Source organism: Tilletiopsis washingtonensis (assembly GCF_003144115.1).
Source record: "Tilletiopsis washingtonensis strain MCA 4186 unplaced genomic scaffold FA09scaffold_7, whole genome shotgun sequence".
Classification (NCBI taxonomy): domain Eukaryota; kingdom Fungi; phylum Basidiomycota; class Exobasidiomycetes; order Entylomatales; genus Tilletiopsis; species Tilletiopsis washingtonensis.
Window position 1 is genome coordinate 673,292 of NW_020312004.1, and position 26,793 is coordinate 700,084.

The 26,793-nt window shown below is 67.1% G+C and overlaps 8 protein-coding genes across 8 annotated transcripts in view; 4 read left to right on the forward strand and 4 right to left on the reverse strand.

Moving 5' to 3' along the window:
- The first annotated feature begins 402 nt into the window (after positions 1-402).
- Positions 403-3,161, forward strand: FA09DRAFT_359789 (hypothetical protein). Its single transcript, XM_025745163.1, has 2 exons — positions 403-1,658; positions 1,709-3,161. The coding sequence occupies exons 1-2, from the start codon at positions 824-826 to the stop codon at positions 3,040-3,042; spliced, it is 2,169 nt and encodes a 722-aa protein (XP_025599469.1). The 5' UTR covers positions 403-823; the 3' UTR covers positions 3,043-3,161.
- A 219-nt stretch (positions 3,162-3,380) lies between these two features.
- Positions 3,381-4,676, reverse strand: FA09DRAFT_329125 (hypothetical protein). Its single transcript, XM_025742042.1, has 4 exons — positions 4,544-4,676; positions 4,333-4,477; positions 3,931-4,268; positions 3,381-3,877 (listed from the first exon to the last, which is right to left on the reverse strand). Exons 1-4 carry the CDS (start codon positions 4,627-4,629, stop codon positions 3,565-3,567), a joined length of 882 nt encoding a protein of 293 aa, XP_025599470.1. The 5' UTR covers positions 4,630-4,676; the 3' UTR covers positions 3,381-3,564.
- A 1,542-nt stretch (positions 4,677-6,218) lies between these two features.
- Positions 6,219-7,724, reverse strand: FA09DRAFT_325077 (UDP-glucose 4-epimerase; the record flags this gene model as incomplete). The annotated part of the gene is made up of 2 exons (XM_025741152.1): positions 6,219-7,621; positions 7,685-7,724. 2 exons carry the CDS (start codon positions 7,722-7,724, stop codon positions 6,219-6,221), a joined length of 1,443 nt encoding a protein of 480 aa, XP_025599471.1.
- A 4,046-nt stretch (positions 7,725-11,770) lies between these two features.
- On the forward strand, positions 11,771-20,637 carry FA09DRAFT_244740 (hypothetical protein). Its single transcript, XM_025739659.1, has 4 exons — positions 11,771-11,798; positions 12,096-14,222; positions 14,273-18,603; positions 18,654-20,637. Exons 2-4 carry the CDS (start codon positions 12,135-12,137, stop codon positions 20,425-20,427), a joined length of 8,193 nt encoding a protein of 2,730 aa, XP_025599472.1. The 5' UTR covers positions 11,771-11,798; positions 12,096-12,134; the 3' UTR covers positions 20,428-20,637.
- Positions 20,638-20,662: 25 nt separating this feature from the next.
- Positions 20,663-23,848, reverse strand: FA09DRAFT_359792 (hypothetical protein). Its single transcript, XM_025745164.1, has 2 exons — positions 22,679-23,848; positions 20,663-22,614 (listed from the first exon to the last, which is right to left on the reverse strand). Exons 1-2 carry the CDS (start codon positions 23,656-23,658, stop codon positions 20,847-20,849), a joined length of 2,748 nt encoding a protein of 915 aa, XP_025599473.1. The 5' UTR covers positions 23,659-23,848; the 3' UTR covers positions 20,663-20,846.
- A 126-nt stretch (positions 23,849-23,974) lies between these two features.
- Positions 23,975-24,815, forward strand: FA09DRAFT_244800 (hypothetical protein). The gene is made up of 2 exons (XM_025739660.1): positions 23,975-24,397; positions 24,483-24,815. The coding sequence occupies exons 1-2, from the start codon at positions 24,065-24,067 to the stop codon at positions 24,648-24,650; spliced, it is 501 nt and encodes a 166-aa protein (XP_025599474.1). The 5' UTR covers positions 23,975-24,064; the 3' UTR covers positions 24,651-24,815.
- Positions 24,816-24,830: 15 nt separating this feature from the next.
- On the forward strand, positions 24,831-26,171 carry FA09DRAFT_244812 (hypothetical protein). Its single transcript, XM_025739661.1, has 3 exons — positions 24,831-24,994; positions 25,089-25,374; positions 25,552-26,171. Exons 1-3 carry the CDS (start codon positions 24,980-24,982, stop codon positions 26,004-26,006), a joined length of 756 nt encoding a protein of 251 aa, XP_025599475.1. The 5' UTR covers positions 24,831-24,979; the 3' UTR covers positions 26,007-26,171.
- The window catches only part of FA09DRAFT_329127 (hypothetical protein), a gene marked incomplete at its 3' end in the record, with an annotated part of 2,305 nt that continues 1,492 nt past the window's right edge, over positions 25,981-26,793 (reverse strand). The window contains exon 2 of the mRNA XM_025742043.1: positions 25,981-26,729. Coding sequence (XP_025599476.1) covers positions 26,340-26,729 — 390 coding nt within the window. The remainder of the gene's footprint in view (positions 26,730-26,793) is intronic.

The following is a 26,793-nucleotide window of genomic DNA, read 5'->3' on the forward strand; positions in this document are numbered from 1 at the left end:
CTTGCCGCTCTCGCAGATCTTCAGCGGCGGCACCGACGCCGGCGCGGCGGTACGTCCGTTGTCTGCGCTGCTGCCGCGCGTGGTCCCAGGCACAAGCACAGGCAGCCGGCACGCGCAAGGTTAGGCCGCGCCGGCGCACGCATGAGAGCAGGGTTGCCGCGCAAGATGGCAAGGCGGAGCTGCGCTGCACCAGCTTCCGCAGGCGCGGCACGAGGCCAGCACGCGGATCTGTTTGGACGCGCAAGAGCAAGCAGACGCAGCCGCTCAGGGCCCGCCGCTGCAGGAGAAGCCGCCTGAGACAGACGTGCAGCTGCGCGGCAGTCACGCGCGGTGCAGCGCCGGCACAGCACCGAGCACGGGCCCGGCGGCAGTTTCGCCTCGTGCCTCCGCGCCGTCATGGCTCGCTGCGCGCCGCACGCCGGCTCTTCTCTCCCTCGCCGCGCCTCGCCCGCAGCGCATCGGCCTTCACGCTTGGCACGGTGGTGCGGCGCTTGGCCCAGCCACACCTGCGCTGCCTGCCGCTGCTCTGCAGCTCGGGACGATCCCGGCGCCGCCGCCATGCCGCGCCCGGCACAGGGGCAGCTCTGTGCCGCCGCGGGCGTCTCACAAAGTGGCCCAGGGCCCTCGAGAGAAGTTCTGCCTGGGTGCTGCCTCTCGGTACGGCGTGCCTGCGTCTGAGATGCGGACAGGCGGCCGGCCGAGAGCGCGTGATCTACAGTGCCGACGCCGCGCCGCGGCGGCGCGCGACGCCTTGTCCGCTCAAGTATAGCCCTCTCACAGCGACTCGCATCGACGCGCACCTCTCTCCCCCACCCCTCACACCATGAAGCTGCCGTCCGCCTGCTCCTGGCTGGCCCTGCTCAGCGCGGCGCACGCGGCCATCGCCGCCGTCGGCCCGCTGGCGCACGACGACCCGCTGCTGAACCGCAGCGCCGTGCACGCGCGCAACGCCGCCTGCGCGACGCAGAACCAGTGCGACGGCCCGCGCATGGCGCGCCGCCGAGCCAACGCACTCCAGGCACGCTCGGGGCTCGTGAGCCGCGACCAGCGAAACAATCCGGACAATGTCTTTGACAGTGCGCACTGGAACCGCCTCTCGTACCAGAACCCCAACGGCGGCTCGTGGCAGCAGATCTACGACTGCGTCTTTGCCGGCTACAGCCACCACGTGTCCAGCACCAACGGAGACAGTGTCACCGTGTATTTCAGCGGCACGGGCTTCAACCTCATCGGCGAGGCGCGCAGCAGCGGCGGCGTGGGCCAGGTGTGGGTCGACGACAAGGTTGTGGCGCTGTACGACAGCTACGCGCCGTACGGGCGCCCGCAGTACAACCTGCTCACCATCGACGGCCTCTCCGACGGCGGCCACAAGCTCGTGCTGAAGAACAACCTCATCAAGGGCGGGCCCAACGGCGTCGGCGGCGGCACCACCATCTCGTTTGACGCGCTCGAGGTGACGCGCACGACCGGCGAGCCGGCGTGGACGGGCATCCCCATCACGGCCGCCAAGCGCGTCGGCTCGCGCTGGGGCGCCTGGGTCAAGGGCGACATTTCCAGCGCGCTCTGGTCGACGTGGGGCGCGGGCGACTACGCCCAGTTCACCTTCACGGGCACGGGCTTCCGCGTCTTCACGGCAGGCAAGTCGGACGGCGTGTACGGTGAGCAGCGCGCGACGTACTTCGCACCGACACACACTAACATCGCGCAGCTACGGTGCGCCTCGCGCCCGGCAGCGGCAGCGGCAATGACCCGGCCGTCGGCTACCTCAACTCGTGGATGCCCGACACGCAGCTCTCGCTCAACAACTTTGCCATGGAGGACCTCTGGCCGCGCACGTACACCGTCTCCGTCGTCAACACGGGCAAGCGGCCCGACGGCAGCGGCGGCTTCCTGAACATGGACGGCATCCGCTACATCGACCGGTCCAGCACGCGCCAGTACATCGGCGCCGATGACTCCTCCATCGTGACCACCGGCACGTGGACGACGGACACGAGCATCTACGGCAACGGCAAGGCGCGCACCACGACGCAGGCCGGCGTGCAGATGACGCTGACGTTCACGGGCACGGGCATCTCGGTCATCGGCGAGCGCGGCCCGGAGAGCGGCAACTACCGCATCCTCATCGATGGCAACATCATCGTGTGGGACATCAACAACGAGGCCAACACCAAGGCGCAGTGGACGCTCTTCCAGACGCACAGCCTGCCGCCGGGCCGCCACACGATCACTGTGCGCTCCAACGACGACAGCAACGGCCGCCGCCTGCGCGTCACGCACTTTGTCGTGCGCGGCGGCAGCTCGGGCAACGTGAGCCCGGGCGGCAGCGTCGTGCCGGTCACGACGACGTCGACCACCTCGAGCTCGACGAGCACGAGCGCGCCCGCCACCACCACCACGAGCTCGTCCAGCACCACCACGTCGAGCACCAGCACCAGCACCTCGGCCGCGCCGACGAGCTCCTCGCCAGCCAACGCCCTCATGTTCGAGTTCACCGACGCGTCGGGCAAGAAGACGACGGCGAACCTCGGCACGTCGGCGAACCAGTACCGCAAGCAGGCGCTCGGCATCAACAGCAACGCCACCGTCGTGTCCGTGTCGGGCAGCACAAACGGCACGTACGAGCTGGTGCGCTCCGGCCTGACGTCGGTCATCGGCGCCGAGGCGTACATCTTCGGCAGCTCGATGGGCAACTCGACGGACAAGTGCGCCGGCCTCGTCTTTGGCTACGACTCGCCGCGCGGCACGGGCTTCGATGCGAACAGCTACGGCCCGTTCAATGGCAAGCCCTTCATCACCAAGGCCTACTCGCTCTCCGCGCCCGCCAACGGCCAGCAGGACGTCGGCCTCACGTGGATCGACCCCAACGGCAGCGCCATCCAGATGAAGTTCATCTGGGTCAACGACGACGGCGTGCTCGTCGCCATCCCCGCCTCGACGCCCATCTCGCAGTACCAGGCCAACTGCGCATGGCAGTTTGACTCGAAGACGCCCTTCTCGTCCAACTCGGTGCGCGCGGCACGCCTGTACCTCCAGCTCTGAGCGAGCGCGCGCGTCGGTCCCTACCCTCTCTCTTCTTCCCTTCGTCTTCTACCCCTTCGCCTCTTTCTTACCCCTTTATTCGGCGCCCTCTCTGTCACTACTAGAACCGGAATTGCAGCGTGCTTGCTGTATGTCCTTGTGTGAGGCGTGGCAGCTGCGGACAGAAGGCGCGTCCGGCGGCGTCCGAGCCATGCGCGCGTCAGGGCCCGCGCGCGTCCGGCCCGTGCTCCCGCCCCATGGGAGCAGCGTGTGGCGCGCGTGCATATCAGCAGCCACCTGCTCCCGCCGCCGCCACACCTGCACGTCGCGGCTACACCCTGCTGCTTCACACGATGTGTCTCTGATGCGGCTTGCTTGCGCAGCAAGACTGAGTGCCGGGGTAACGATTGAAGGGGGGCAAGGCGAATGTTCGGCACGTCTGGCCGTCTATGTGGGATGTGGGGGAGGAGACGAGCACCCGAGGGGCCGCGCGAGGATAGCTCCGGGCTACGGCTGCGCGAGCCCGTCGACTGTCGGGTAAAGCTAGAGGCAGCGCTCGAATGCGTCGAGCCACTCCTCGAAATTGCGTCCAAACGCAGCGTAGATGTCCTCGATCTCCAGCGAGAGAGACGTGAGGAAAAAGGCGCCGACGCGAGCGCGACGCAGCGCAAGTTCCGACACTGCCTGCGTCGTGCATGGCGTGTCGACGCTGAAGGCCAGATGCTGCGGAATGCTAGAGGCAAAGCCGCCGGGAGCCACAGCTGCGGTCCCAAGTGGCCCGTCGTGCAGCAGCAGCGCGTACTTGTGCGACGGAATGCTGCGGTGCGAGTACGGCCGGTTGAGGAGACTTCCGGGCCTGGACGAGGAACGGGTAAGCATGCGCCGGTTGAACCTCTCCGCGCCACGCACATCCACGACTGCACCGTCTGTTCGTGCACGACGATGTGGTCTGCGAACTGGAAGTAATCCTCGTGGACGTTGCATCCGGGATTGAGCGCAATAAGATCACTTCTTGCCGAGCTGCTCGCCTGCGCAGGCAAGGCCTTCCATGCGTCCCAGCGCAGCGTGCGAGCAAAGGCTGCGAGCTCGGCGTAGTGCGTCACCGCGCCCTCGTGCCAGGTCGACTCGTCGTAGTAGATGCCGTTGAGCGCGTATTCGGGACCCAAAGATGACCAGCTGGCATACTGCCGCACGTCGCGCTTCACGTCGTGGACGCCGCGCTGTGTCCAGACAGTGCGCACGTAGCCCTGCAAAGCGAGGCGTGCAGTGAGCCATGCAGCTGCAGACAGTCGCGAGCGCGTGCCTGCTCACCAGCAGCTCGACCGCTTGTCCCGGTGCCGCAGCTTGACGCAATAACGGCAGTGCACGCAGGTAATCCTCATGCGGCGGATTCTCGCCTGGCCCAGAGTTGGGGTTGATGATTATGAGCCAGTCCAGCTGCGGACGCATGCGAATGCTGCCGGTCGCGCGCATCCAACGGTCAGCCGGCGGCAGGACACGCCTGCTCTTGCGAGACGCTCACGCATCTAGAATAGGCTGCCATGGCTCACGGCCCTCGCGGAGCTCGGGCCAGATGAAGAGACAGAACAGCACGCGCGGCCGCAGCATTGTGCAGTGCTGCGGTAGGGCGAACGCTGGCGAGAGCGTCAAGGGGTGGAGGGCGTGAGGCGAGCAGAGCAGCTTGGGCCGGCAGCGCAGCAGCGCGCTGCTTCTCGTGCGAGAGGCGCGTGCTCGCTCGGCCCGGCGCCGCGGCCGCGCCGGCGCCGCTCCCTCCCTCTCCTCCACGCTAGCCGCATCCTCACCAGCGCCCGGACGTATCAGACTTCGCACCTCTGCGAGCCGACGGCCAGCCGAGCCGGCGCCGCAAGCTCTGTCTCGCTGATCTCTCTGCGCGACGAGCGAAACTGTTTCGCACGCTATCACGGCCTCGATGCTCGTGGGCGGTGCCCTGCCTCGGCACGCAGCGTCATCGACCCGCGTGCAAGACCAATACCATGTGGGCCCACTCTTAGCCTGGCTGCGCACGCTGAAACTGCAAACCTTTATGCCTCAGGGCATGCCAGGGGCAGGCACGCCCGCGCTCCGCCCAAGGTCAGCGAGACAAGTGTCCGGAGCGCGCGGTGCAGCTCGGAATGGAGCGGAGCGCCGCGCACGCGCCGATGCGGTCTCGCGCGGCCTGAGGCGGAGCGTGGCCCTGCTGGCCCCTGCGTCGTCCTGCATCGGCGTGTGAGTGCAAGGCGATGATGCTCTCGTGCGGAAACGCCGTTGCAGACGAAGGCCTTGTGCTCGTCATGCGGCCCAGAAGACTGACGCGGCGCCGAGAGGGGGGTGAGACATGAGGTGCAGGCGCTGGCGTCGGAGATCTTCTCAAGGGCGCGCCGCGACGAGGGCGAGAAGCTGCCGGCGTCTGCAGCGCGCCGGCTGCCGAACGCCGCTGCTGTGCTGCGGCGTCTCGACTCTCGCGCAAGGCCCAAGAATTCCGCAGCGCGGAAGCCTGCAGCGGCACGAGGCATCGGCACCTGCCTCTCTCGCATTGCACGAAGGTCTCGCCGGACACGAGCTAGACCTCAAATAACAAACAAAGGAAGCCGAGCAAGAGCCAAGAGAGGACCATGCGTCAGGCGAGACCTGCAGGCCCTGAATCATGCCGAGCCGCTGTGCCGGGCGGATCGAGAGGGGCACGGCGTGACGCATTCGCGCAGCGTCCGCAGCGCGCAACGCGGCGCGTCTTCTTTGTGCCCCGTCGCCTGCTCGGACAAGGGCCGGCGCGGAAGCGAGCTCAAACGGACATTGCTCCGTTGCTTTCGCGCGTACTGTGCTCTTATTCCGAGCTTGCGCCGCGTCTCACCGAGGAGACAAGCATGCGCAAGTAACTGCGCGAGGTCTCATCCACGAACAAGCACAACGTGCCCGGCACAACGGAGCGAGCATGTCTCGCCTGGCGACCCTAGGAGAGAAAGCACCGTCTTGCCCTGACCCTTGGCGCCCGAGGCGGCTCCGACTGGGAAACGACGACGCAGCGTTGCTCTTGCTATGCCGGGTTAATTACGGAGATAGATAGTGATACAGGGAATAGCGCAGCGTCTAGGTGAGCAAGAGAGTGCAGGAGAGCGAGGATGCAGCAGAGAGGCCGGTGACGAGGAAGATAGCGGAGCCGCCGCCAGGGCAGCGATAGGTGGAGGCGAGAGGCCTCTCTTTCAAGAGCAGGCGTGCGTCTGGAGGAAGTGCCACGTGTCGGCGCAGACGTCCTGCAGCGTCTTTGTGGCCTTCCAGTCGAGCTCCTGCTGCGCCTTGATGGGGTCGGCAATGCTGATGACAACGTCGCCCGGGCGGCGCGCGGCAGCGACGATGGGCAGCGGCAGGCCGGACGCCTCGCGCATGGCCGAGACCATCTCCATGACGCTGACGCCGGCGCCCGTGCCGAGGTTGAAGATGCGCAGGTCATTGGGCTGCGCGGCCTTGCCCGGCGAGACGGGCGCGGAGGCCTCGAAGCGGCTCGACGCAGGCGTGCTCGGCGAAGTGAGCGACGTGCTGTCGGACGACGGCGTGTGCTCGTCGGAGAGCGACGACGTCGACACGGACTGGCTCAGGAAGTGGCCGTCGTCGGTGGAGGGCGACGACTCGCTCGAGTGGCCGTGCTCCGACGACGCGGGGCTCAGGTCGGCGGGCAGCGAGCCGAGCGCCTCCTGCAGCGCCTGCATCGGCAGCGAGCTCCCCGGCACGACGGGGTGCCGCTCCGTCGCCTTTGCAATCGCCGCGAGATGGCCGCGGGCGAGGTCGACGACGTGGATGAAGTCGCGGATGCACGTGCCGTCGGCCGTCTCGTAGTCGGTGCCGTACACCTGCAGCTCGCTCTTGCGCCCGTCGAGGACGCGGATGATGCACGGCATGAGGTTGTTCGGCACGTCGAGCGGGTCCTCGCCGATGGCGCCCGAGGCGTGTGCACCGACTGGGTTGAAATACCGAAGAGCGGTGATGTCCCAAGCGGGGTCTGAGGCGCACACGTCCTGGAGGATGGCCTCGCCCATCCACTTGGTGCGGCCGTACGGGTTGGTGATGCCGGCGCAGCCCTGCAGGCCCTTGCTGAGGTCGGGCGACGCGGGCGCGGCGGGCGCGTCGGCGCGGTGCCGGCAGAGCGACTCCTGTGCCTGGCCGGCGGTGGTGAGCGAGCCATAGACCGTCGCCGAGGAGGAGTAGAGCAGCGTCTTGACGTTGGCGGCGTCCATGGCGTCGAGCACATTGACGAGGCCGGTGATGTTGGTGCGGTAGTAGCTCAGCGGCTTGCTGATCGACTCGGACACGGCCTTGAGCGCGGCAAAGTGAATGACGCCGCCGATGCGCGAGCGCGCCTGGCCGCGGCAGTAGGGCAGGGCATAGTGCGCAAAGATGCTCGCCAGGCCGTCCTCGTCGAGGATGTCGAGCTCAAAGAAGTCAAGCCGCGGCGTCGCAGAGGCGTCGCCGTCGCGCGCAGTGTAGAAGGCAGCGACAATGTCCCGCACCTTGTCGGCGACGCCGGCGTGCGAGTTGGACAGGTTGTCGACGGCCACGACGGGGTAGCCGGCCTGCATCAGCTCGACGAGCGTGTGCGAGCCGATGAAGCCTGTGCGAGCAGAGAGTGTTCAGCAGCGGTCCACGAGCATGCGCTACTACTCGAGCCACGCACCGAGGCCTCCGGTGACGAGAATGGTGGGCTTGCTGCTCATCGTGTGGAGTGGGAGGGCGGTGATCGGGCGCTGGCTCGGTCCCTGGGCTGCGAGCAGGCTCATTATATGGATCTCTGAGCCAGCGGACTGTGCGGCAGAGAAGCGCCGCTGAGCTGATGCCGCTTCTGCAGGCTCGATCCTCTTGATCGTCCGCTTTGAGATCTGGCTGCGTCGGATTCTGCAGGCGAGCGGCAGCTGGGTGAGAGTGGAGAGGAAGCGAAGCCAAGAGCCGTCGTCAGCTCGGAGTGCTCTGCCGCTGCAGCGCGCGGTGCATCGCCGGTCGCCGGCACGGACCTGTCAATGCTGGGGTTCGTGCTGCGGCTGGGCAGGAGCCGATGCGCGGCTCAACGGAGGGCCAGGCACTTTTGCGCCCTCAGATTCAAATCCAGCAGCAGTAAGACTCGGAACCGGCGGCACAGGGAGGGAGCACTGGGGCGCAGGGGCCATGTAAAGTGCCCATTTGTTTCCAGCCCTTGGGCGCTCTGAGCTCAAAAGAAACGTGCGAGGCCCTGCAGCGCGCATTCGGAGGCCCATGCGCGCAGCCTGCGTCGGCGCAACGAGGAAAGAGAGCCCGCCGTCAGAGTGAGACAGGCGGGCCTGCACTTTCTCCTCTTCCGACGACTTGCTTGCGCCAAGGAGGGCGCAAAGTGTCTCTGAGAGGAGTGCGGCCGCACGTGGCAGCGCGGGCAGCAGCAGAGCCGCGGCGGCGCGCGCGCGAGAGACGAGAGGCAGCGGCACCGCCCGGCAGCGAGGCGCCCGCCGGCGTGCCGGCGCAGGAGCGCTGAGAAGGCAGCGGCACCTTCTTCTTCGCACCTTGTCGGGCCGGCTTGTTTGGCCGAGATGCTGTAGGCCTGCCTCGATCTGCCGACGAATCCTTGGCCCACTCAGCTTGCAGCGGCGCTTCGCTCGTGCAGGCCCGCAGGAGGGCTGCACTGCCGCTGCGTGTGGTGCAATGCAGGCCCAGCAGCGCCGGAGGCGGCATTCCACCCCCTCCGAGAGGCCCAGAGGTGGACCGTGCAGTTTGCCAGGCTGGACGCCGGCCTTTCTTCGCTTCAGGTGAGACATGGCCATGCCTGCGCAGCAGCAAGCCTGCACAGTCCCTCGTGAGAGCCGGCGGCGGAGCGAGCGCTTGCGCAGCAAGGCCGCGCTCCGGAGCCTACCTCTGCGCGAGGCCCGGGCGGCGCCGCACCACGAGGGGCGCACCACGCCATGTTGTGCTGCACCTTGCTTTGCCGGGCTCCCCTTTCTGCGGCTGGAGATCTTCTCTTGCACGCCAATCTGCGCCCACAGCAGGCGCCACACTGCCGCTCTGCTCCTATGGCGCAAGGAGCCGCGGCGCGGTGCGGCACCGACGTGCCGAGGAGGCGGCGCGCCTGCTGCGGCGCGGGAGCCCGCGGCAGAGTGCGCGGCCACCGGGGAGCTGAGCCTGGACTGCCGCTGCGCATGGCAAGCGTGGCTCGTCGTTCTGTCCTTCCTTTCTCCTCGCTGCATGCCCCGCCCACAAGCCGCCGAGCGCCGCCGCCGATCCGCAGGGGCTGCAGCGGCCGCGGGAGTTCAGCCGTCCTGCGTGTGTGCTTACGCACGCTTGGCTCGTCGCGATCTTCTGAGCTGCCGAAAGCCCCTTGTCCTCTCGAAGGGAGGGAGGAGAGCGTCACGGCTGAGGCCGGCGGGCGAACGCGGCGGGCATCGCCGATTTGCGAGGGGGGCCGGGCGCTCCTCGGCGGACCGTGCAGGAGTTCTCGGCGCGTCACGGCCGGCAAACGGAGCCGTGAGCCTTGTGCTTGTTCTGCGCGCTGCCTCAGGGCCGCTGGCGAGCCAAGCTTTCGGATAGAGGGCTCATGCGCAGCCGAGGTAAGGCCGTTCCTGGGCCCGCGGGCCAACGACGGCCGTGCTGCTTGTTCGCAGGCTGGAGGTCTCAGCGCAGAGGCTGCCCGGCAGCCGGCGGCAGCGCGGCCGCGTCTTGCTCTCGCGAGGCACGGCAGCCCATGTGACGGCGTACCGCGGCACGGGAGCAGTCAGGCGGGCCGCACGTGGGGCGCAAGGCGAGACCGCTTGCGCGCGTGCTGCAGCATGCACGAGGGTGTCTCAGAGGCGCAGGAGAGCAGCTGGCGAAACGCCGCCGGGGAGGAACGACGATGTCCCAGCGGAGCCTGTCGCTTTGCAGCGAGCAGCACCGACGAGCGAGCTCTGAATAGGCATGAGACTGGCGCTGCGCTGCAACGGCGGCCCTGAGCGGCCTTGTGCGCTTCCTTTCCTTTGTGCTCCGCTGTGCCTCAGGGCCGGCAGTTGCGCTCAGCATTCAGGCTCATCCTGCAGCTGCGGCGGCCTCTGCGGCCCTGCAGCGCAAGGTGCAGCAGCAGCGCCTTCTTCAGAATACACAGATGCACCTGCGCCTTCATGCCGTCGTGCGCCGCTGCCGCCATGCTGCTGCGAGCTTGCCGCAGAGGTGCTGGCGCCGCGCCTCGCTGCGCGCGCACGGGCAACCGGCGCCCGGCGAAGGAGCTCGGGCCTCGTCCCAGTTGCCCCGGAGATCAGACCTCTGAGACAGACGTCGCTGCAAGCAAATCCAGCGCATCGTTGCCGACGGCGCTCCGACAAAGAGCGCAGCGCAAGGTGGAGCAGCGCAGGAGCAGAGGCGGCGCCATGCCAACACCGCCTCGCGCCTCTCTGCAGCTGCTGCAGCCGGACCCAGCTTTCTTTGTTCGTTCTGCTGCCCTTGACGACAGCACACAGCGCGCTACTGCCGCGGTCGCACCTACACTGCCAAGCGTGCACTCGGCACCGGCCGAACGCTCTGAGTCGGACTCATGCCGCTGCCGCGGGAGAGCCAAGAGAGCATGCGCTCGCCCGCGCGAGACCGGCCCCGACCCGACGCGCCGGCGAGCTCGCCGTCATGCACCCCCGTGCGAGACGGTCCCGCGCTCGGCACACTTTCCTCCTGGGGAAGGCGCCGAGGGGTGCGGCTGCGCCGACGGGCCCACTCTTACCTGTTTCAGTGTTGTGCCTGAGTATCGCGGGAGGAGTTAGAGTGCAAGGGAGAAACCCTGAGTGCTGCGATTGTAGCATCGTGCATACGCGGTGCTCGCTGCGCACCGGCCTTCGTGCCACCGTCCCGTCCGGACCGTGCCGGCCTGCGGACTGGCCCTGGCCCCTGCCTCCCCTTAAGTATCGGACTGCGCCGACGCCGACGCCCCGACGCCCACCATCCTACCGCCTCTACCTAATACCCACCACCCACCCCCCTCCGCCTCGTCCCACTCCGCGACTCGCTCCGCCTCGCCATTGCTTGCCAGCATGGTCGACCTGAGCATCTCGCACGAGGCCGCCGGCGTCATGGCCGAGACGCATGTGCTGCCCTGGGCGCGCATGACGAGCCACGCCTGGCAGTTTGTGCTCGCCGGCCTGGCGCTGCTCGCCGCCCTCGTGGGCATCACCTACATTCTCGTGCAGTGCGTCGTTGAGCTGCGGCAATATCTCCAGCGCCGCCGCGCCGTCGCACGCCCCGGCTCCGTCACCAAGTACATCACCGAGCGCCTCAACGGCATGGCTGCGCTGCTTCAGACGCCCTCCGCCGACTTCACCACTGCCGCGTCCAAGCTCACGTTTGGCGTGTTCCTCGGCCACTTCTCCGCCATTCCGACGCCCGACGAGCAGAGCATGCTCTCGCGCTGGAGCGTCCTCGTCCTCGACCCGAGCAAGGAGAATGTGCACTCTGCGCTCGAGCACGCCGACGACACGCTGCAGGCGCGCATTGCGCGCGTCGACTTTGCCGCGCTCGGCAAGCGCTGCCAGGCGCACAAGCGCCGCTCGGACAAGGACGGCAGCAGCGTGCCCAACGACAAGCTGCGTGCCAACATTGAGGTCCTGCTCGACTTTGTCGCCGAGCGCGTGTGCAACCGCACGTCGCAGAACCCCGCCGCCCGCTTCAACGGCCTGCTCGTCGCCAACTGGGAGGACTACGTGACGCCGGGCGCGATGAACGAGCTGATGGACCAGTTCGCCGCGCTCAACGTCAAGGTGTACATTGAGGCGAGCGCGCCGCACTTCATCCGCGAGTTCTCGGCCGGTCTGACGGTGAGTAGTGCAGCGAGAGGGCGAAGAAGGCGGGCGCGGCGGCCGGGGCGTTGTCCGTGTCCCGAGCGGGGGGTACGCTGCGCTGCCGCGGCGCGTGTCTCAGGCGTCTCAGGCGGCGCTGCAGGCACGAGGCACGAGGCCACGCGGGTGACGCGCGCCGGCGCAGCGCGCATGAGCAGCGGCGCAGCGGCGCAGCGCCGCATCCGAGCTGCCGCCGAGCCGCCGGGCTGCTGCCCTGCGCCCGATCTGCTGCTGCGCTCTCTCTTCCCCACCACTCACACCCGTCCCGCCGCGCAGCTCGCCAGCTCCGGCGGTGTCATCTTCCGCAATGGCTCCATGCTCGAGAACGGCACGCGCCGCGACTTCTTCGACCTCATCCCCGCCAACTATGCGATCCGCCTGTGCAGCAAGCAGACGATGCTGCGCTCCGACTTCGTGTTCGCCATGTACGAGGTGTACCTCGACGGCGAGGCCTGGGTGCCCACCAACGCCCAGCTGATGCGCTCCGCCACGTGGTCCGACTACTTTGGCGCCAAGACGTGGATCGGCTGCCAGTCGGCCCTCACCAACGCTGCGCTGAACCACAAGCTGCTCACGCCGCTCAGCGCCTTCGACTGGCTCAAGCAGAAGGAGATCATCAAGGCCCACACGTTCTGGGCGCGCAACGCGCAGGTCATCGTCGACGCCGACAAGCAGCACAGCCTGCACACGCTCGAGGCCATCGACGACATCTTCCCCGGCCTGTCCGAGGCGCTCGCCCCCGTCGTCAACGGCTCGACGGACGTGACGGCCGCCGGCGACCCGGAGTCGACCGCACTGGTCAGCTCCAACTCGTTCGACATCGCCCAGACGCTCTACCTCTCTGGCCAGGCGCCCGGCGCGTGGGCCAACCTCGTCGTCGGCCGCCCGGGCAACCCGCTGAGCGACTCGCCGCGAGGCTATCCGCTCAGCGGCCTCGGCGCCTTCAGTCTCGCCTCGTTCCCGTCGCCCAACGAGTTCAACGCCGTCGTCGAGACGCAGTCGAAGCTGCGCCAGCACAAGACGCTCACCGCCATCGAGGCCGACGTGCAGCTCAACATTGCCGCCACGCTCGAGCAGCTCGCGCTCTCAATGGAGCAGGCCAGCCTCGGCCGCGTGTCGTACGTCAACGACAAGTTCCCCGACTACTGGGTGCCGCAGGAGGTCGAGGTTGCCGCCGTGAGCAACATCGCCGAGCTGCTCGGCAAGGGCAGCGGCCGCACGTCGGCCACGTCGTTTGAGATGCTCGCCTCGTCGCACTCGCCCGCGCAGCACTTCACATCGATCCGCGTCTACTCGGCCCTCGACACTGGTCTCTGCCCGCCGTGCCCGGCCGACCACCCGACTGGCAACGGCAAGAACCGCTTCAACGGCGTGTACGAGGTGCAGGGCACGACGCTCAACATCTACGTCTCGCGCCGCACGCAGAACCTCGGTGCCCTCATCCTCCACACGGCGCTCTCGGCGTACGGCATGTCGCGCGCCTCGTGCTTCAGCGCCGAGCTGCTCTACGACTCGATCCTCGCCGCCGACCAGGCCAAGCTGCCCGAGCTGCCGCTGCGCCTCGAGGCCGACATTGCCCAGCTGTCGCCGGCCGAGGCGCTGCGCTCGCTGCAGCACATCACCATGTGCGACGACTGCCGCGACGACGGCCTGACCGAGGCCGTCGGCGAGCGCCTGCAGTTCTACCTCGTCCAGGCCCCGTCGGCCGCGCGCCTGAAGCAGATGCACGCCGAGGAGTTCCTCAGCGGCCGCATCACGCCCGAGGAGCTCATCCGCACGCGTCTCAACTGGTTCCTCGCGCAGGGCGCCTCGGCGCTCCCGTCGGAGGAGAAGTGCGTCGAGTACTTCAAGATCGTCGACCGCACCGTCGCGCACTTCCAGCGCCACTACGACAAGTTCTCGCAGGAGCGCGTCAGCAAGCTGCTCGTGCACCTGCTCGACACGGAGCGCCCGTGCGTCGACATGGCCTCGGACCTCTTCTCGCTCATGCTGCTGTGCGCCATCAAGCGTCTCGCCTTTGAGGAGGTGATGCTCGAGGCCACCGACCGTCTGCCGCTGCTCTCCAACCAGCCCGACCAGGCGGCCGTGTACGCCGAGATGTGGATCATGGGCTCCAACTGCGAGATCTACTTCGACTGCACGCCGAAGCGGCTCGGCATCGTGCTCTGGGACTACTACCGCGGCTACCTGCACGCCAAGAAGCCGGCGCGCGAGGCATACAACGGCATCGACCTCTTCACTGCCTACCCCTCAGCCAAGACGGACGTCGACCAGGCGGCCATGAAGGCGCGCAGCCAGGAGGACAGCAAGAAGTTCCGCGCCATTGCGTACTTTGGCGTCTTTGCCATCCCGGCGCTGATCGATGTCATGATGCTCACGTTCCACGGCCGCGGCCTGTACCTGGTGAGTGCGCCGCATTTGGCCACACATTGCCACCTGCTGACACTGCGCAGTCTGTCTCGATGAGCGCCGTCGAGTCGCGCAGCGCCACGCTCGCCCTCGTCATCTCGCTCGTGATCTGCGGCCCCTTCACCAACTGGATCGGCGCCGGCGGCTCGTACTACAAGTACGCCATGACGCACGCCGTCATGGTCAACTTCGTCGCCAACAAGGTCACGGCCGCCATGCTCGTCGCCGCGTTCGGCTCGGTCCTCGGCTTCGTCTTCTTCACGGCCTTCGTCGGCCCGTACGCCGGCCTCATCTTCTTCTGCTACTTCATGCTGCTCTCGACGTACTTCACGTGCATGGGCGCGCTCTGCGTGCTGCACTGGGGCGACCACCCGCTGCCGTCGGGCCGCACGGCCGTCGGCAAGTGCCTCATGCTGCTGCTCGTCTCGCCCATCGTCACGACGTACGTGCACGGCTGGGACATTGCCGTGTACCTGCCGATGCTCGCCATCTTCACGGTGACGCTCTACATCACGACGTTCCGCCTGCTGGCGACATGGACGAACTGGCTGGCCGACTGCCCGACGCCCAAGGACGACGACATCCTCGACTGGTACGCGCGCTCCTTCGGCGACGGCACGCACGAGAGCGTCTTTGCCGGCCTCACGGCGCCCGGCGCGCTCGAGCGTGCGCGCCTCGAGTTCTCGGCGCAGGTGACGCGCGAGCGCCACCGCCGCTTCTGGCAGAAGCCGACGCAGGACCCCTTCGTGGCCGAGATTGCCGCCAAGCAGCACCTCACGTCGGCGATCCTCAAGTGGTACTCGGGCCACTTCCACGCGTTCATCCCGCTGCCCTACTCGTCCACCTGGGCCCTGCAGAGCAAGGTCGCGCTCGACACGCTGCGCAGCTTCGACAAGGGCCTCGCGCCGCACTCGGCCTTCATCCTCTGGCGCCACTGCTCGCCCGAGGTCGCCTTCGGCGTCATCTACTTCGTCCTCGCGCTGCTCGACCGCTGGATCGAGCTCATCTGCGGCGGCCAGATCATCGGCCTCGTGCTGCTCACCAACGGCACGACGCGCATCGGCATCTCGCTCGGCCTCATCTACTACCTCATGGGCGCCGTCGTGCTCGACATCCGCTGCGCACCGCTGTACATCCTCGCCCAGAAGACGTCGAGCGCGCCGCTGCGCTCGCTCACGCAGCTGCGCGAGGCCTCGACGCTCGACGCCCGCGCGCTGCGCAAGATGTACTGGACCGAGCTCGGCGCCGCGTCGGCGATGATGAGCCTGGCGTTCGCCTTCTGCGCGCTCCTCGTCTGGCTCTTCGTCGACAGCGCCGAGGGCTTTGCGATCTTCTGCGCCTACGTCGCCGGCTACACGGGCCTCATGTGGTTCCAGTACAACCGCGTCTTTGCCGGCAACAACGCCATGAAGCCGGTGCTCACGGGCGTCGCTCTCGGCCTCGCCTTCGGCCTGCCGATCCGCATTTGCCTGCCCGACTTCGCCTTTGGCCCGGTTATTGCCCTCAACGTCGCCACCTGGTCCGCCAGCCTGCTCTCGCTTGCGCCCTGCGGCCTGTTCAGCCTCTCGCGCGCCGACCCCGAGCGCGAGTACGACGAGCTCAGCACCAAGGACACGTCGCGCAGCAAGTCGCAGCGCTTCGTGCACTCGCAGGACGCCATCGGCCTCACGCGCCGCCTGGACGACAAGCAGAAGCAGGCGCTGCTGCGCTCCATCGAGGAGCTGCAGCCGATCCCGTCGAACAAGTTCTCGCTGCGCTGGGACCCCTCGGGAGACGATGCGCTGTCCAGCGCTGTGCGCCAGGTCCTCGAGGAGGCCTGCGCCGGCGCCAAGGCCGACGAGCTCGCCGCGGCCTTCCCGACTGGCGAGCGCATGCTCAACGACACGCTCCGCCGCTGGCAGGAGGGCCGCACGGAGGTCAAGCTGGTTAGCGAGAAGCACTTCGACCCGCGCGTCCGCGCGCTGAGCTACAGCCCCGACGACACGGCGCTCACCGTCTACATATCGATGCCCAAGGACTTCATGATCGGCACGCGCACGGCGCTGCCCTTCTACGCGCGCTGCATTGCCGAGGCCGTCGTGCACGAGACGTTCGAGGTGCTGTTCAACTTCTCGCACACGGATGCCGTCCTTGCCGAGCTGCTCGTGTCGCCGCGTGCCACGCTCGAGGTGCCCTCGCGCGTCTTCGCCCAGCTCTTCTCCAAGACGGGCGCCGACCCGCGCGACATCGTTGCCAAGCGCGACACGGAGCTCTCGCGCCACCTCGCCCTCGGCCTGAACCCCGACGAGTGCTGGACGGAGCTGCCGGAGAACACGCGCAAGCACATTGTCAAGCGCTTTACGCGCACGCTGGACGACGATGCAGCTGTTGAGGACGAGGCACACCAGCGCTGGATCAAGGACACCTTCTCGCTCGCCAGCCAGACGGCGCCGTCGGTGTTCGTCGCCCGCCGCAACCTGCACGCGCGCCTGGTGCTGCTCATCGACGAGGCCGTCATCCGCTCCAACGTGCTCTCCGCGCCCAAGCAGTCCAACGAGGGCGTGCAGGAGGGCCAGGACGAGGACGCCGAGGAGAAGGTCGACGAGTACCGCATGTCCTTCGAGCCGCCCAAGGCCCACCACTCGGTCTTCCGCCGCGTCTACAACTACACGCTCAGCAAGGCCGGCACGATTGTCAAGCTCTTCTTCATCTGCCTCTGCGGCGACAAGGACTTCCAGCGCGAGCTGCTCTTCGCCATGCGCCACACGCGCCTGCGCCACGTCGTCGTGCCCGTGTGCGTGCGCGTGTGGATGGCCGCGCGCCTCGCCAACGTCTTCGTCACGGACCTCTTCCTCTTCCAGGGCCGCCCGCACCTGCGCACGCTCGCCAAGACGGCCAAGAACGGCTACAAGACGACGCTGCGCGGCAACCGCGTGCAGGTGCAGCACCCCACGGAGCCCGTCACTGCCTTTGTCCAGCCGCCGCCGCCGCCGAGCAACAGCAGCTCGGAGAAGCTCAACGAGAAGACGGCGCCCGTCGCGGCTGCCTCGACGCTGCGCGTCTACGACGGCCGCCTGGACAAGGAGCCCGAGGGCAACACGCTGCTGCGCGCCATCTGCTACTACGACGACGAGCAGCGCCTGCTGCGCCGCGAGACGTACAAGCACGCCCAGCTGCAGGACACGTTCGAGTACAACTACAAGAACAAGGACCGGACGCCCGCGGTGCGCAAGCGCCTCACGGCCGACGGCGGCGACATGGCGCTGTACGACAAGCACGGGCGCATCTCGGGCGAGACGCGCACGCTCAACGGCCGCAACTACGCCTGCAAGCTGCACTACCACCGCAAGCGCGGCGGCGCCAAGGAGGGCGTCATCCGCGTCGAGTACGCGACGATCGACGACAACGAGTTCGAGGGCCTGGAGCACGACTCGTTTGAGGTGTACTACAGCAACCCGCCGACGCGCAAGGCCGAGGACCTGACGCTGTGGGTGCCGCAGCGCCACATCACGCGCCTCATCACGCCGTACATGGGCCGCAAGCGCGAGACGATCTGGACCTACGACCACAAGAGCCACCCGGTCATCTCGACGCAGTGCGAGGGCCACCCCGTGCCCAACCCGGACCTGGCCGTCAACGACACGTACGGCGTGCACAAGCCGCCGACGGGCTTCGCCTTCAAGGCCGAGGACCCGGCGTTCGGCCTCTCGCTGCCCGGGCAGGGCGGCTTCTTCGGCAAGGTCAAGCGTGCCTTTGCGCCCACGTCGCGCACCTCGCGCTTCACCACCTGGAAGGCGCGCGAGACGATCTGGCGCGGCTGGAAGAACTCGAGCAACGTCGACGGCGTCGCGGCCATGTACCTCGACGAGCAGGTGCTGCGCGGCGAGCCGCTGCTGCGGCCCTACTGGCACGCCCGCGACCGCGGCAACTTCCGCGCGGCCATCAAATACCTCAAGAAGCACGCCGAGGCCATCGAGGGTGCCATCGGCATGGCGCCCGAGGTCTCGGGCTGGACGATTCTCGCGACGAAGATGTCTGACCTCTTCGCCATGGGCGGCTCCTCCAACATGGTCCTCAACACGCGCACCGCCGACGACCCCTTCGCGGGCCCCGAGGAGCAGATGCACGTGCTTGCCACCGACACCGGCACCTGGCCCACCGAGGGCGGCGGTGTCTCGTGCTGCCGCCGCGACGTCGTCGACAACCTGAAGAAGATCCGCTGGCACATCGTCGCCGAGGTGGCCAACGACCTCGGCATGCCGCGCTTCCAGATCGAGAACCAGGTCGCCTCCGTCAAGCTGCTCGCGCAGTGGGGCCTCGACTTCCTCACGCCGCACCACGGCATCCTGCAGAACATCCTCGACGGCCAGGTCGACGAGCGGATCCAGGGCGTCTCGTGAGTGGATTGAGCTGTCTAGCAGAGCCAGTGACTGACCCTTCTCCCAGCGACGCCGAGATCAAGCGCGACTTCATCCCGCTGCTGCGCACCATCGTCATGGGCACGCGCACGCGCAAGTTCAGCAAGCAGGACATCAAGAACCTCACGCAGGCGCTGCTCGACCTCAACTCGTACTTCGAGACGCGCGACTGGAACCGCGTGTGGCGCTCGGACCCCGTCAAGAAGGCCTTCCGCCGCTTCTGGCTCGACAACAGCGCCGAGCGCATCAGCTCGACGGAGGACGCGCTCGACATTGAGCTGCCGACGATTGGCAACCTCGACGACACGCTCGACCTCTACTCGCGCTACCTGTTCATCTTCGCGCTGCCCGTGCCCGCCGTGTGCCCGCCCGTGTTCCAGGCGACGCACCACTCGATCGGCGCGCTGTACGGCATCCTGTGCAAGATCAAGCGCAACTGCTCGTTCCAGGTGTGGGACCACTCGATCATCTGGCGCGAGTGCAACACGTTCCTCAGCGCCTCGCAGTGCTCGCACCCGCCGTTTGTGCAGAACGCGCTGCTCGGCATCATGCGCATGGCCGCCGTGCTCAACCTGCACCACTGCGACGTCGTGCTGCCGTGCACCGACCTCTTCAACCCCGAGTGGGAGGTCGAGCTCGGCACCGAGATGGGCGTGCTCGAGGCGCGCGAGACGTTTGCGCGCAAGATCGACGCCGTCGTCAACGGCATCTGCAACATGGACTCCTTCGAGCCCGTGGAGAAGGTGCTCACCGAGAAGCCGACGGTGACGATGCTGTCGCACGTGCAGTACGTCAAGGACATCAAGACGGCGCTGCTCGCCGCCGACATCATCGTCAACGAGTGGGGCTTCAGCGACTACCGCCTGCACATCTACGGCGGCCTCGACCGCATGCCGTCGTACACCGTCGAGTGCCAGGAGCTGCTGGCGTCCAAGGGCCTGCGCGGCTTCGTCGAGTTCAAGGGCTACGGCAACCCAAAGAAGGTGCTCGCCGACACGTGGCTCTTCCTCAACTCGAGCATCAGCGAGGGCCTGCCGCTGGCCATCGGCGAGGCGGCGCTGACGGGCGCGCCCATTGTGTGCACCGACGTCGGCGCCACGGCGCTCGTGCTGCAGGACATCGACGACCCCTCGAAGCTCTACGGCGAGGTCGTGAACCCGAACCGCGCGCGCGACCTCGCCCGCGCCCAGATCAACGTGCTCGGCGTCATGGGCCAGTGGGCCGACTACGCCGAGGTCGAGGGCGAGGATCCGTGGACGGGCGGCCTGTGCGACCACCCGACGATCGAGCAGGTCAACGAGGTGCAGGCGCGCATGTACACGCAGTCGGAGAACCGCCGCCGCCTTGGCCTCAACATGCGCACGACGGTGCAGAAGAAGTTCGACGGCGACCGCTACTTGCGCGAGCACGAGCAGATGCTCTGGGCGGGCAAGGAGCTCGCCGACGGGCGCCGGCGCATGTACGCCGGCACGTCGGAGGACGACCTCGTCGTCAACTACAAGACGCTCGAGAACATGTTCCGCCGCCCCACGATGCTCCAGAGCGTCTCGGGCTTCTCGGCCTTCAGCAGCAGCGGCGGCACGTCGCGCACCACCTCGACGCACAACCTCTCCTCCATCGGCGGCCACTCGGGCCCCTACTTTGGCCCCAACGGCTCGTACCCGACGTTCGGCGAGTCGTCCGACGGCCACGGCACGTGGGCCGGCGGCTCGTCGACGGGCCACGGCACGCCCAACTGGATCCAGTCCAACGCCGGCAGCACGACGTCGTCGCGCCGCGGCTCCATCTCTGGCGGCTTCTAGGCGGCGGACGCAGAAGCCCCACCCACACTCCTTGCCCTGCGCGCCCGGCGCCGCAGCGCCCCCACACTCCTTCCGTAGAGCCCCTCATCATTCATTCACCCAGTGCCATGCAGCGCACGCCCACACTCCTTTGCATCACACCCCTCTTCCCGTCCTGGTCTTGTCGCTGCTGGCTCCGCCGCCGACCGTTACCTGCTCGCCGCTCCTTCTCGCTCCCCGCTTCGTGCTCGCTCGTCGGGCTTTGCACAGTTAATTTGAATAGAGTCCCTCGCACCTCGCTCTGAGTGATCTCGTGTGACGTCGCCCGCGGCCCAGTGGGAGGCCGAGAAGCATGCGCACCTCGACGTTGCGTCGAGCCCGGGAAGCGAGCCGTGGCTCCTGATCATTCTCGTGCTCGCGCAACGGGTATTGTCATTCCGCTAGCCCCTCCTCCTCTTCCTCCCCTGCTCCTCCTCCTCAAGCGGACTGCCACTGCCCCTCCTCTTCAGGCCCTCTCTCTGCGTGACCTGCGGCGGCGCCGGGCTCTTGCTGCCGCGAGTGTTCTGCGAGCTGCGTCTGCGCAGCGTGCGCGTCTGCGGAGGCGCATCGCCTTCCTCGACGGGAGAGGTCTCGACGGCGGTGGCGAGCGCCGCCGAGGCTCGACGAGTAAGACGACCGGAGGGAGACGTCTGGCCGGCGCTGCCACTGTTGCTGCCGCTTGCGGTCCCGCCTGCGGGAGGAGGAGAGCCGTCGGTCTGCAACGGCGACACTCGTCGGCGTCGTGTCACGGGCGAGGTCGCAGGTGCTGCGCCAGCTTCACCTGAGGTCAAGGCGGCGGGAGAAGCTTCATCCTCGGCAATCGTAGCGAGCGAGCCGGAGGAGAGAGCACTCGTCATGCCGCCCGCCGGGGGCGGAGGCGGGGCGGGCAGAGATGCAGGCTCGAGCTTGACTTGCGCCTGCGCCGGAGCTTCTGCTCGCGCCTCTGAAGCTGGAGGCGCCTCGTTGGTCTCTTCTTGCGCGGAAGGCTCGGGCACGATGGGCTCCGTCTTCATCTCCTCCGCGCTCGCCTCGACTTCGGCCTCGCCCACTTCTTCTTGTTGCTCGTCCTCTTCTTGCTCCGGCGGGCCGAGCAAGCTCTCCGTCCAGCCCAGCAGCGCCTGCACTGCCGAGAGCACATCAAAGCGCTGCATCGCAGCCTTGACGCTCGCTGCGTGCTCGTCCGTCGCGCCGAGCTCGTGCGTCTCTTGCGTGCCGCCAAGCGAAGAAAGCCTCGCCGTCACCTGCACCTGCGTCTCTCCCTCCTCCTTGAGCTCCAAGCGTGCTTCGCACGTCCACGTCCCGCTTGCGCGCTGCACGAAGAACGAGAGTCCCAGTGCGCGCCGTTCTGGGCGCAGAGTGACTTGCGTCTGCCTCTTTGACGTCGCCGGCGACACGGCAGGAGCAGAGAGAGCGAGCGCAGCCTGCGCGACTCTCATGGCCCATGCTGCAGGACGGAGGACTTCGAGTGTTGCGTAGAGCGTGTCGCTTGAGGCGAGACTGAAGCGCGAGACGAGGACAGGCTCGGCGGGTGCCTTTGAGCCGTCGTTGCTGCTCTGCGAAACACGCGTGCTTCCGCGCGCCACGCGGAATGCAAGATGAGGCGAAGCGGCGATGGTGGGCAAAGGCAGAGCGTGAAGAGCGGAGAGATAGGCGGCATCGATGAGGCCTGTCGCGGCCTCGTCACGAGACGTTGTAGAAGAAGCAGAGATCAAGTCGTGCCGACCGAGGGCGCGCGCGAGGAGGGATGCGTCCGTCGAGGAGAGAAGCACGGGCGGCTGAAGTGTGGCCTCGAGCATCAAGGAGCTGGGCAGCTCAAAGCGAGCGGCCTCGAAGTTCCACTTGAGCGTGTGCGTCTCTTCACTTGCCCGATCTGCGACAGACGCCGCCGCAGCGTTGAGAGGCGCAGTGTCCTCGGCCTCGCGCGCCCGGTGAGCCAATTGAACGCCCCAAGTACACAAGGGCGGCGGGACGACAAGTGCGCGTCTTGGATGAAGCGCACGGAACTTGGCCGCTCCTAAATCCGAGTACAAGCTGTCCGGGGCGTTGATCATCGAGGAAGAGTAGAGATGAAGGACGTGGCAGACTCGAGGATTGTGAATGTCAGGTACGCCGCACCGGCCTGGTGAGATGAAGAGCTGCCGGAGTTGGTCAGAGGTGAAGCTCGCGAGACTGAGGGAAACAGGCGTCAGTAGCTCTCCTCTACCTGTGCGACGCGCCGTCGAGGCACACTCACTCCAGCTGTCCAATCTCCTTCAACGCATTGCCCTCCAATACACTGCCCACTTTGTGCATCGTCCCGAACGCATCCGCCTCTGGAAACTCGGCGTGCAGAGCGTCCAGGCTCGCCAGTGCCGCGAGATCCTGACGCAGGCGTTCGTGCTCCACGATGAGCTGCTCCTCTGACTTGAGCTGCAAAGCTTGTTCCAGACCTCTGATGCAGCCGTAGAGACTCTCGGCGACTCGCCAGTACGACTCGTTGAGGGAGTCCTTGGCAGAGCCATCGGACGACGAGCCGAAGGAGAGACGCACGCGCATGTACTCTCCATTGCCCACCTTCTCTGTCGACGCAGGCGTCCACCAGGAAGGCACCGAGACGTCGAAATCTAGCACGAAGACTTTGCCCGCAAGTGTGAGGTTGAGAGGCGAGGCGGAGTCGTAGAACTCGTCGATGGACAAGGAGGCGGCGACCGCTCGCAGAACGGCAAGAATGTCGCTGGACACGTTGCGCGAGGCGATTTGGTCTAGCTCTGCGGGAGTGTAGCAGGCGAAGAGGTCGCTTCCCAGGCAGTCGGGCAGGTAGCCTGGCCGCACGGTGGGCTCTCTTGCCGCGGCGACGGATGCGCCGGCGAGGACGGGCGCGAGCAGAGTGTGGCGCAGCGCCTGGAGCAGGGCGTGCAGCTCGGGCCGCTCGCGCTGCGCCAGCGGCAGCTGTGCCAGCGTCGGCGAGCGCGGCGCCCGCGGCGCAAAGTGCGCCTGCAGCGGCGAGGCGGCTGCTGCGGCGCGAGGAGCGCTGCTGGCGCCTGAGAGAGAGGCGGAGAGCGGCAGCGGAGTGCCTGCCGCCATGGCGCTGCCGCCGCCGCCGCCGCCTGCGACACTGAGACTCTGGCTGCTGCTGCCGCCGGCGCCGGCGCCGGCGCTGCCGCTGCCCGCGCTGCCGGGCACGCCGAGGGCGGCGAGCATCGAGGGCGTGCCGAGCGAGAAGGGCGTCGACATGGCGGGAGGACGCGCGCGCGCGCACGCACGCCGTGTATCTGGCTGCCGCCGATGCTGAGGCGCGGCGAGGTGTGGCTGTGAGGCGCAGGCTGAGGGTGGTGCGGGGGTGAGGGATGGAGCGCCAGAAGGAACGGCCGCGCGAGTGGAGGCAGGGTGCGGCACGCCCCCGTCACGTGAGGACAGCGGCGGCGGAGGATGTGGTGGGGAAGCAAGATGCGGCGCGCGGCAATTTCGATTTGAGCGCGGCGAGCAAAGGCTCGCATTAAAGCAGGCGGCGCGCGAGGTTGTATTCGTGCATGGGCCACTTTGCTGCTCCACTTCATTCACTTGCAAGCTGCACTCTGACCCTCAGGCCTCGCCTTCCCTTGCTTCTCGCCCCTCATCCTCGCGCCCGGGTCTGGGGGCCATGCGCTCCTCTCTGCTCTTCCTTCTCTCCCTCTGCCTCTTCTCCCTCACCCGTGCCTCTTACTCGAGCGCAAGATGTTCTAGCCCCGCGTCTCGCCTGCGCCTGCCTTTGCGCCTCACCAGCGCCGGCGCCGCAAGCATCGTGCTCGCGGCCCACTCGGCATGCGCGCAGGCGGCGACGGGTGCAGCGGCGACGCGGGGCGATGTGTGGGATGACGAGCCGCTTGGTCCACTCGCCGTCGAGGCGGAAGCGCCGTCCGTGGCGCCCCTCACTGCTACGGCAGCTGCTCTGCCGCGGCGAGAGACCGAAGGTGTGGCATTGCGCATCGAGCGAGTGAGTTGGCCGCTTCCTCTCCCCCACCTTCTCGCCTCGTCAATCTCACGCGCTGCACGAGGCTGACCTTGATTTGGTCGGGCAGAACATGCGCAAGTGGCTCCTCAAGCAGTCCGACGCGCACATCGACGCCCTGCGCCTCTCGCCGTTGGAGACGCTGCACGAGCAGCTGCGTCTCGTGGGCGATGGAGCGGAGGAGACGCTGGAGAGCCGTGTTGCGCGAGAAGGGCGAGGATGGGTCCTTCTCGTGTGAGTATACTCCTCAGGAGCAACGAGCCGGGTAGAGGAGAAAGCAGGCTGATGCAAGCCACCTTCTCGCGAGCGCAGAGCGGGCGAAGAAGACACGCGATCCCTCTTCGTCTTGTCGCTCTTCAATCGTTCCGTCTCTCTACTTCACACGCCTCCTTCATCCCTCTCTTCGTTAGAGGAGCTCACGCTCGAGACGCAGGACGACGAGCGTCTGCGCATCGGCGAGGAGGTGGCACTGCGCAGGTTGTGGGAGGAGCCAGGCAGGAGAGAGAGAGCGCTGGCGTGGAGCACTGCAGTCGTGCGCTTTGAAAAGGAGACGAGGCTCGTTTGGCGATGGTGGATCTGGCGGTACGTTGTTTGCCTCTCTCTCCCCCTTTCCCTTTTCTCTTGTCGCGCCGTGGCGCTGAACTGAGGTCTCTGCCCCCCCCCCCCCGGCGCACAGCGTCCCACTGCTAGTCTTCCTCACCCCCACCTCCTCCGGCGACTTGACGTTTCGCCATCTCTCGCTCGCATGGACGTCGCCTCCCTCTCCGCTCGAGCTGCTCGAGCTGATGGCTACGCCGCAAGCTTGGCTTGCGCTGCCTTCGTGGCACGGCCTGGGCGGAGGAGGAGGAGGAGAGAGAGGAGGGACATCGGGAGGAGGAGCTTGGTATGCCCGCTGGCTAGGCCTCCTCTTCTCCTACATCAATCCCTTGACGGATGCAATGCCTGCTTGGGCAATGACTGCAGTGAGTCCGCACAGCAGCTTCTGCGTCCGCCACCACTACACCTTGCTCCCCTATCACGGCTTGCGCAACGCGCGGCAGGGGCCAAGCTGACCGAACCTTATCGTTCTTGTCCCACTCTCCTTGTTGCCCCTTCTTCTGCGCCACAACCCTCTGGCAAAACTCGCCCCCCGCGTACAGGCGAGCGCAACACTGGCAAGTCTGCTCGTCAAGTGGCTACATCGACCCTCTGTCTCGACCTCATCCTCTCCTTCCACCTCTGCGTCTACCGCCACGTCTTCCCGTCGAGCTCCGACAGCTGGCAGAACGCGACAATCTGCCGTCGGCGCGGCCTCAGCCTCGGCTTCAGCCTCGACTGCGTCTTCTCGCGCCGCGAGTGCACGCCCAACTGCGAGCGAGGAGAGCGGGCAGGTGCCGCCAAGCGTGCCGCGCTCGGCCGTGCCCTTCAAGCTGTCGCGCGCGCAGCTCGAAGCGATGGCGCTGCCGAGGGCCAAGCATGGGCAAGAAGAGATCGATGCGACAAGAGCGGCGGCGCAACCTGGCGACGAAGCAGTAGCAGCAGCAGCAGCAGCCGCAGCAGCAGTAGGGACAGCCAAGACAAGCGAGAGGGGAGGAGACAATTAAGCCATTTCTGAGGTTGTTACAGCGTAGCGCGTTTCGACAAGGGCGGGTCGAGAGTCAAGTAGAGTGAAGAGAGTCGATGTGTGACTAGAGGACGGGGAAGGAAGAGACAGAAGAGGGAGGAAAAAGGCATGAGGTGAAAAAGTAGCGCAGTAACTAGACGGTGAGAAGAGGGGAAAAGAGGACTGGGCCGTTCAAGGTTGCGAGGCGGAGAGAGTGGAGAGGGTTCGAGGTGGTGAAATCTTTGAAGGAACAGAAAGGTCGAAGAGGGGGGAAGAGTAGGCTCGTGTTGCGCAACGGAGGAGCGAAACTCGTCTGGGCACGCTTTGCTGTTCGCGACGCTTTACTCAGCGCGCACTTTCCTCGTCGGCATAGCGACGAGGCCGACCAATCCCACGACTCCAAACACGAGGACATAAGCGCTCCCCGCACCCGCCACGGCGCCGATCCAGCCCAGTGCGCCGACGTTGTTCTCCTTCCAGCTCTGTGCCCTTCCCTGCGCCGTCTCCAGCGAGGCCAGCAATGCGCCCCCTTGCTCGGCGGGCACGCCGAGCCGCCGAGCGAGCGCCTCGGCGTTGGGCAGACGCAGCGCCGAGAGGAGATCGCGAGAGGGGAGCGAACGACGCAGATCGGAAAGAAGCAGTTGCGTGCCGGACGTCGCCGTTTGTAGGTTGGCGCCGAGAGATTGTGCGGTGAGAAGTAGACGCGAGGAGAGAGAAGCCGAGGGCGGAGCGGGCCTGGTTTTTTGGAAAGCAGAGGGAGAGAGAGAGAGAGAGAGAGAGAGAGAGAGAGAGAGAGAGA

What these genes read in the sequence shown, in the direction of transcription:
- FA09DRAFT_359789 (XM_025745163.1), top strand. Translation starts at nt 824, where the DNA reads ATGAAGCTGCCGTCCGCCTGCTCCTGGCTGGCCCTGCTCAGCGCGGCG. An exon ending in CAAGTCGGACGGCGTGTACG is followed by an intron (nt 1,659 to 1,708) that starts GTGAGCAGCGCG and finishes AACATCGCGCAG; the next exon opens with CTACGGTGCGCCTCGCGCCC.
- FA09DRAFT_329125 (XM_025742042.1), bottom strand. Translation starts at nt 4,629, where the DNA reads ATGCTGCGGCCGCGCGTGCTGTTCTGTCTCTTCATCTGGCCCGAGCTC. An exon ending in TGGCAGCCTATTCTAGATGC is followed by an intron (nt 4,478 to 4,543) that starts GTGAGCGTCTCG and finishes CGCGACCGGCAG; the next exon opens with CATTCGCATGCGTCCGCAGC. An exon ending in CAGACGGTGCAGTCGTGGAT is followed by an intron (nt 3,878 to 3,930) that starts GTGCGTGGCGCG and finishes TTCCTCGTCCAG; the next exon opens with GCCCGGAAGTCTCCTCAACC.
- FA09DRAFT_244740 (XM_025739659.1), top strand. Translation starts at nt 12,135, where the DNA reads ATGCTCGAGAACGGCACGCGCCGCGACTTCTTCGACCTCATCCCCGCC. An exon ending in ACGGCCGCGGCCTGTACCTG is followed by an intron (nt 14,223 to 14,272) that starts GTGAGTGCGCCG and finishes GACACTGCGCAG; the next exon opens with TCTGTCTCGATGAGCGCCGT. An exon ending in GAGCGGATCCAGGGCGTCTC is followed by an intron (nt 18,604 to 18,653) that starts GTGAGTGGATTG and finishes CCCTTCTCCCAG; the next exon opens with CGACGCCGAGATCAAGCGCG.
- FA09DRAFT_359792 (XM_025745164.1), bottom strand. Translation starts at nt 23,658, where the DNA reads ATGTCGACGCCCTTCTCGCTCGGCACGCCCTCGATGCTCGCCGCCCTC. An exon ending in AAGGAGATTGGACAGCTGGA is followed by an intron (nt 22,615 to 22,678) that starts GTGAGTGTGCCT and finishes TGTTTCCCTCAG; the next exon opens with TCTCGCGAGCTTCACCTCTG.
- FA09DRAFT_244800 (XM_025739660.1), top strand. Translation starts at nt 24,065, where the DNA reads ATGCGCTCCTCTCTGCTCTTCCTTCTCTCCCTCTGCCTCTTCTCCCTC. An exon ending in TGGCATTGCGCATCGAGCGA is followed by an intron (nt 24,398 to 24,482) that starts GTGAGTTGGCCG and finishes TTGGTCGGGCAG; the next exon opens with AACATGCGCAAGTGGCTCCT.
- FA09DRAFT_244812 (XM_025739661.1), top strand. An exon ending in CTGCTTGGGCAATGACTGCA is followed by an intron (nt 25,375 to 25,551) that starts GTGAGTCCGCAC and finishes CCCCGCGTACAG; the next exon opens with GCGAGCGCAACACTGGCAAG.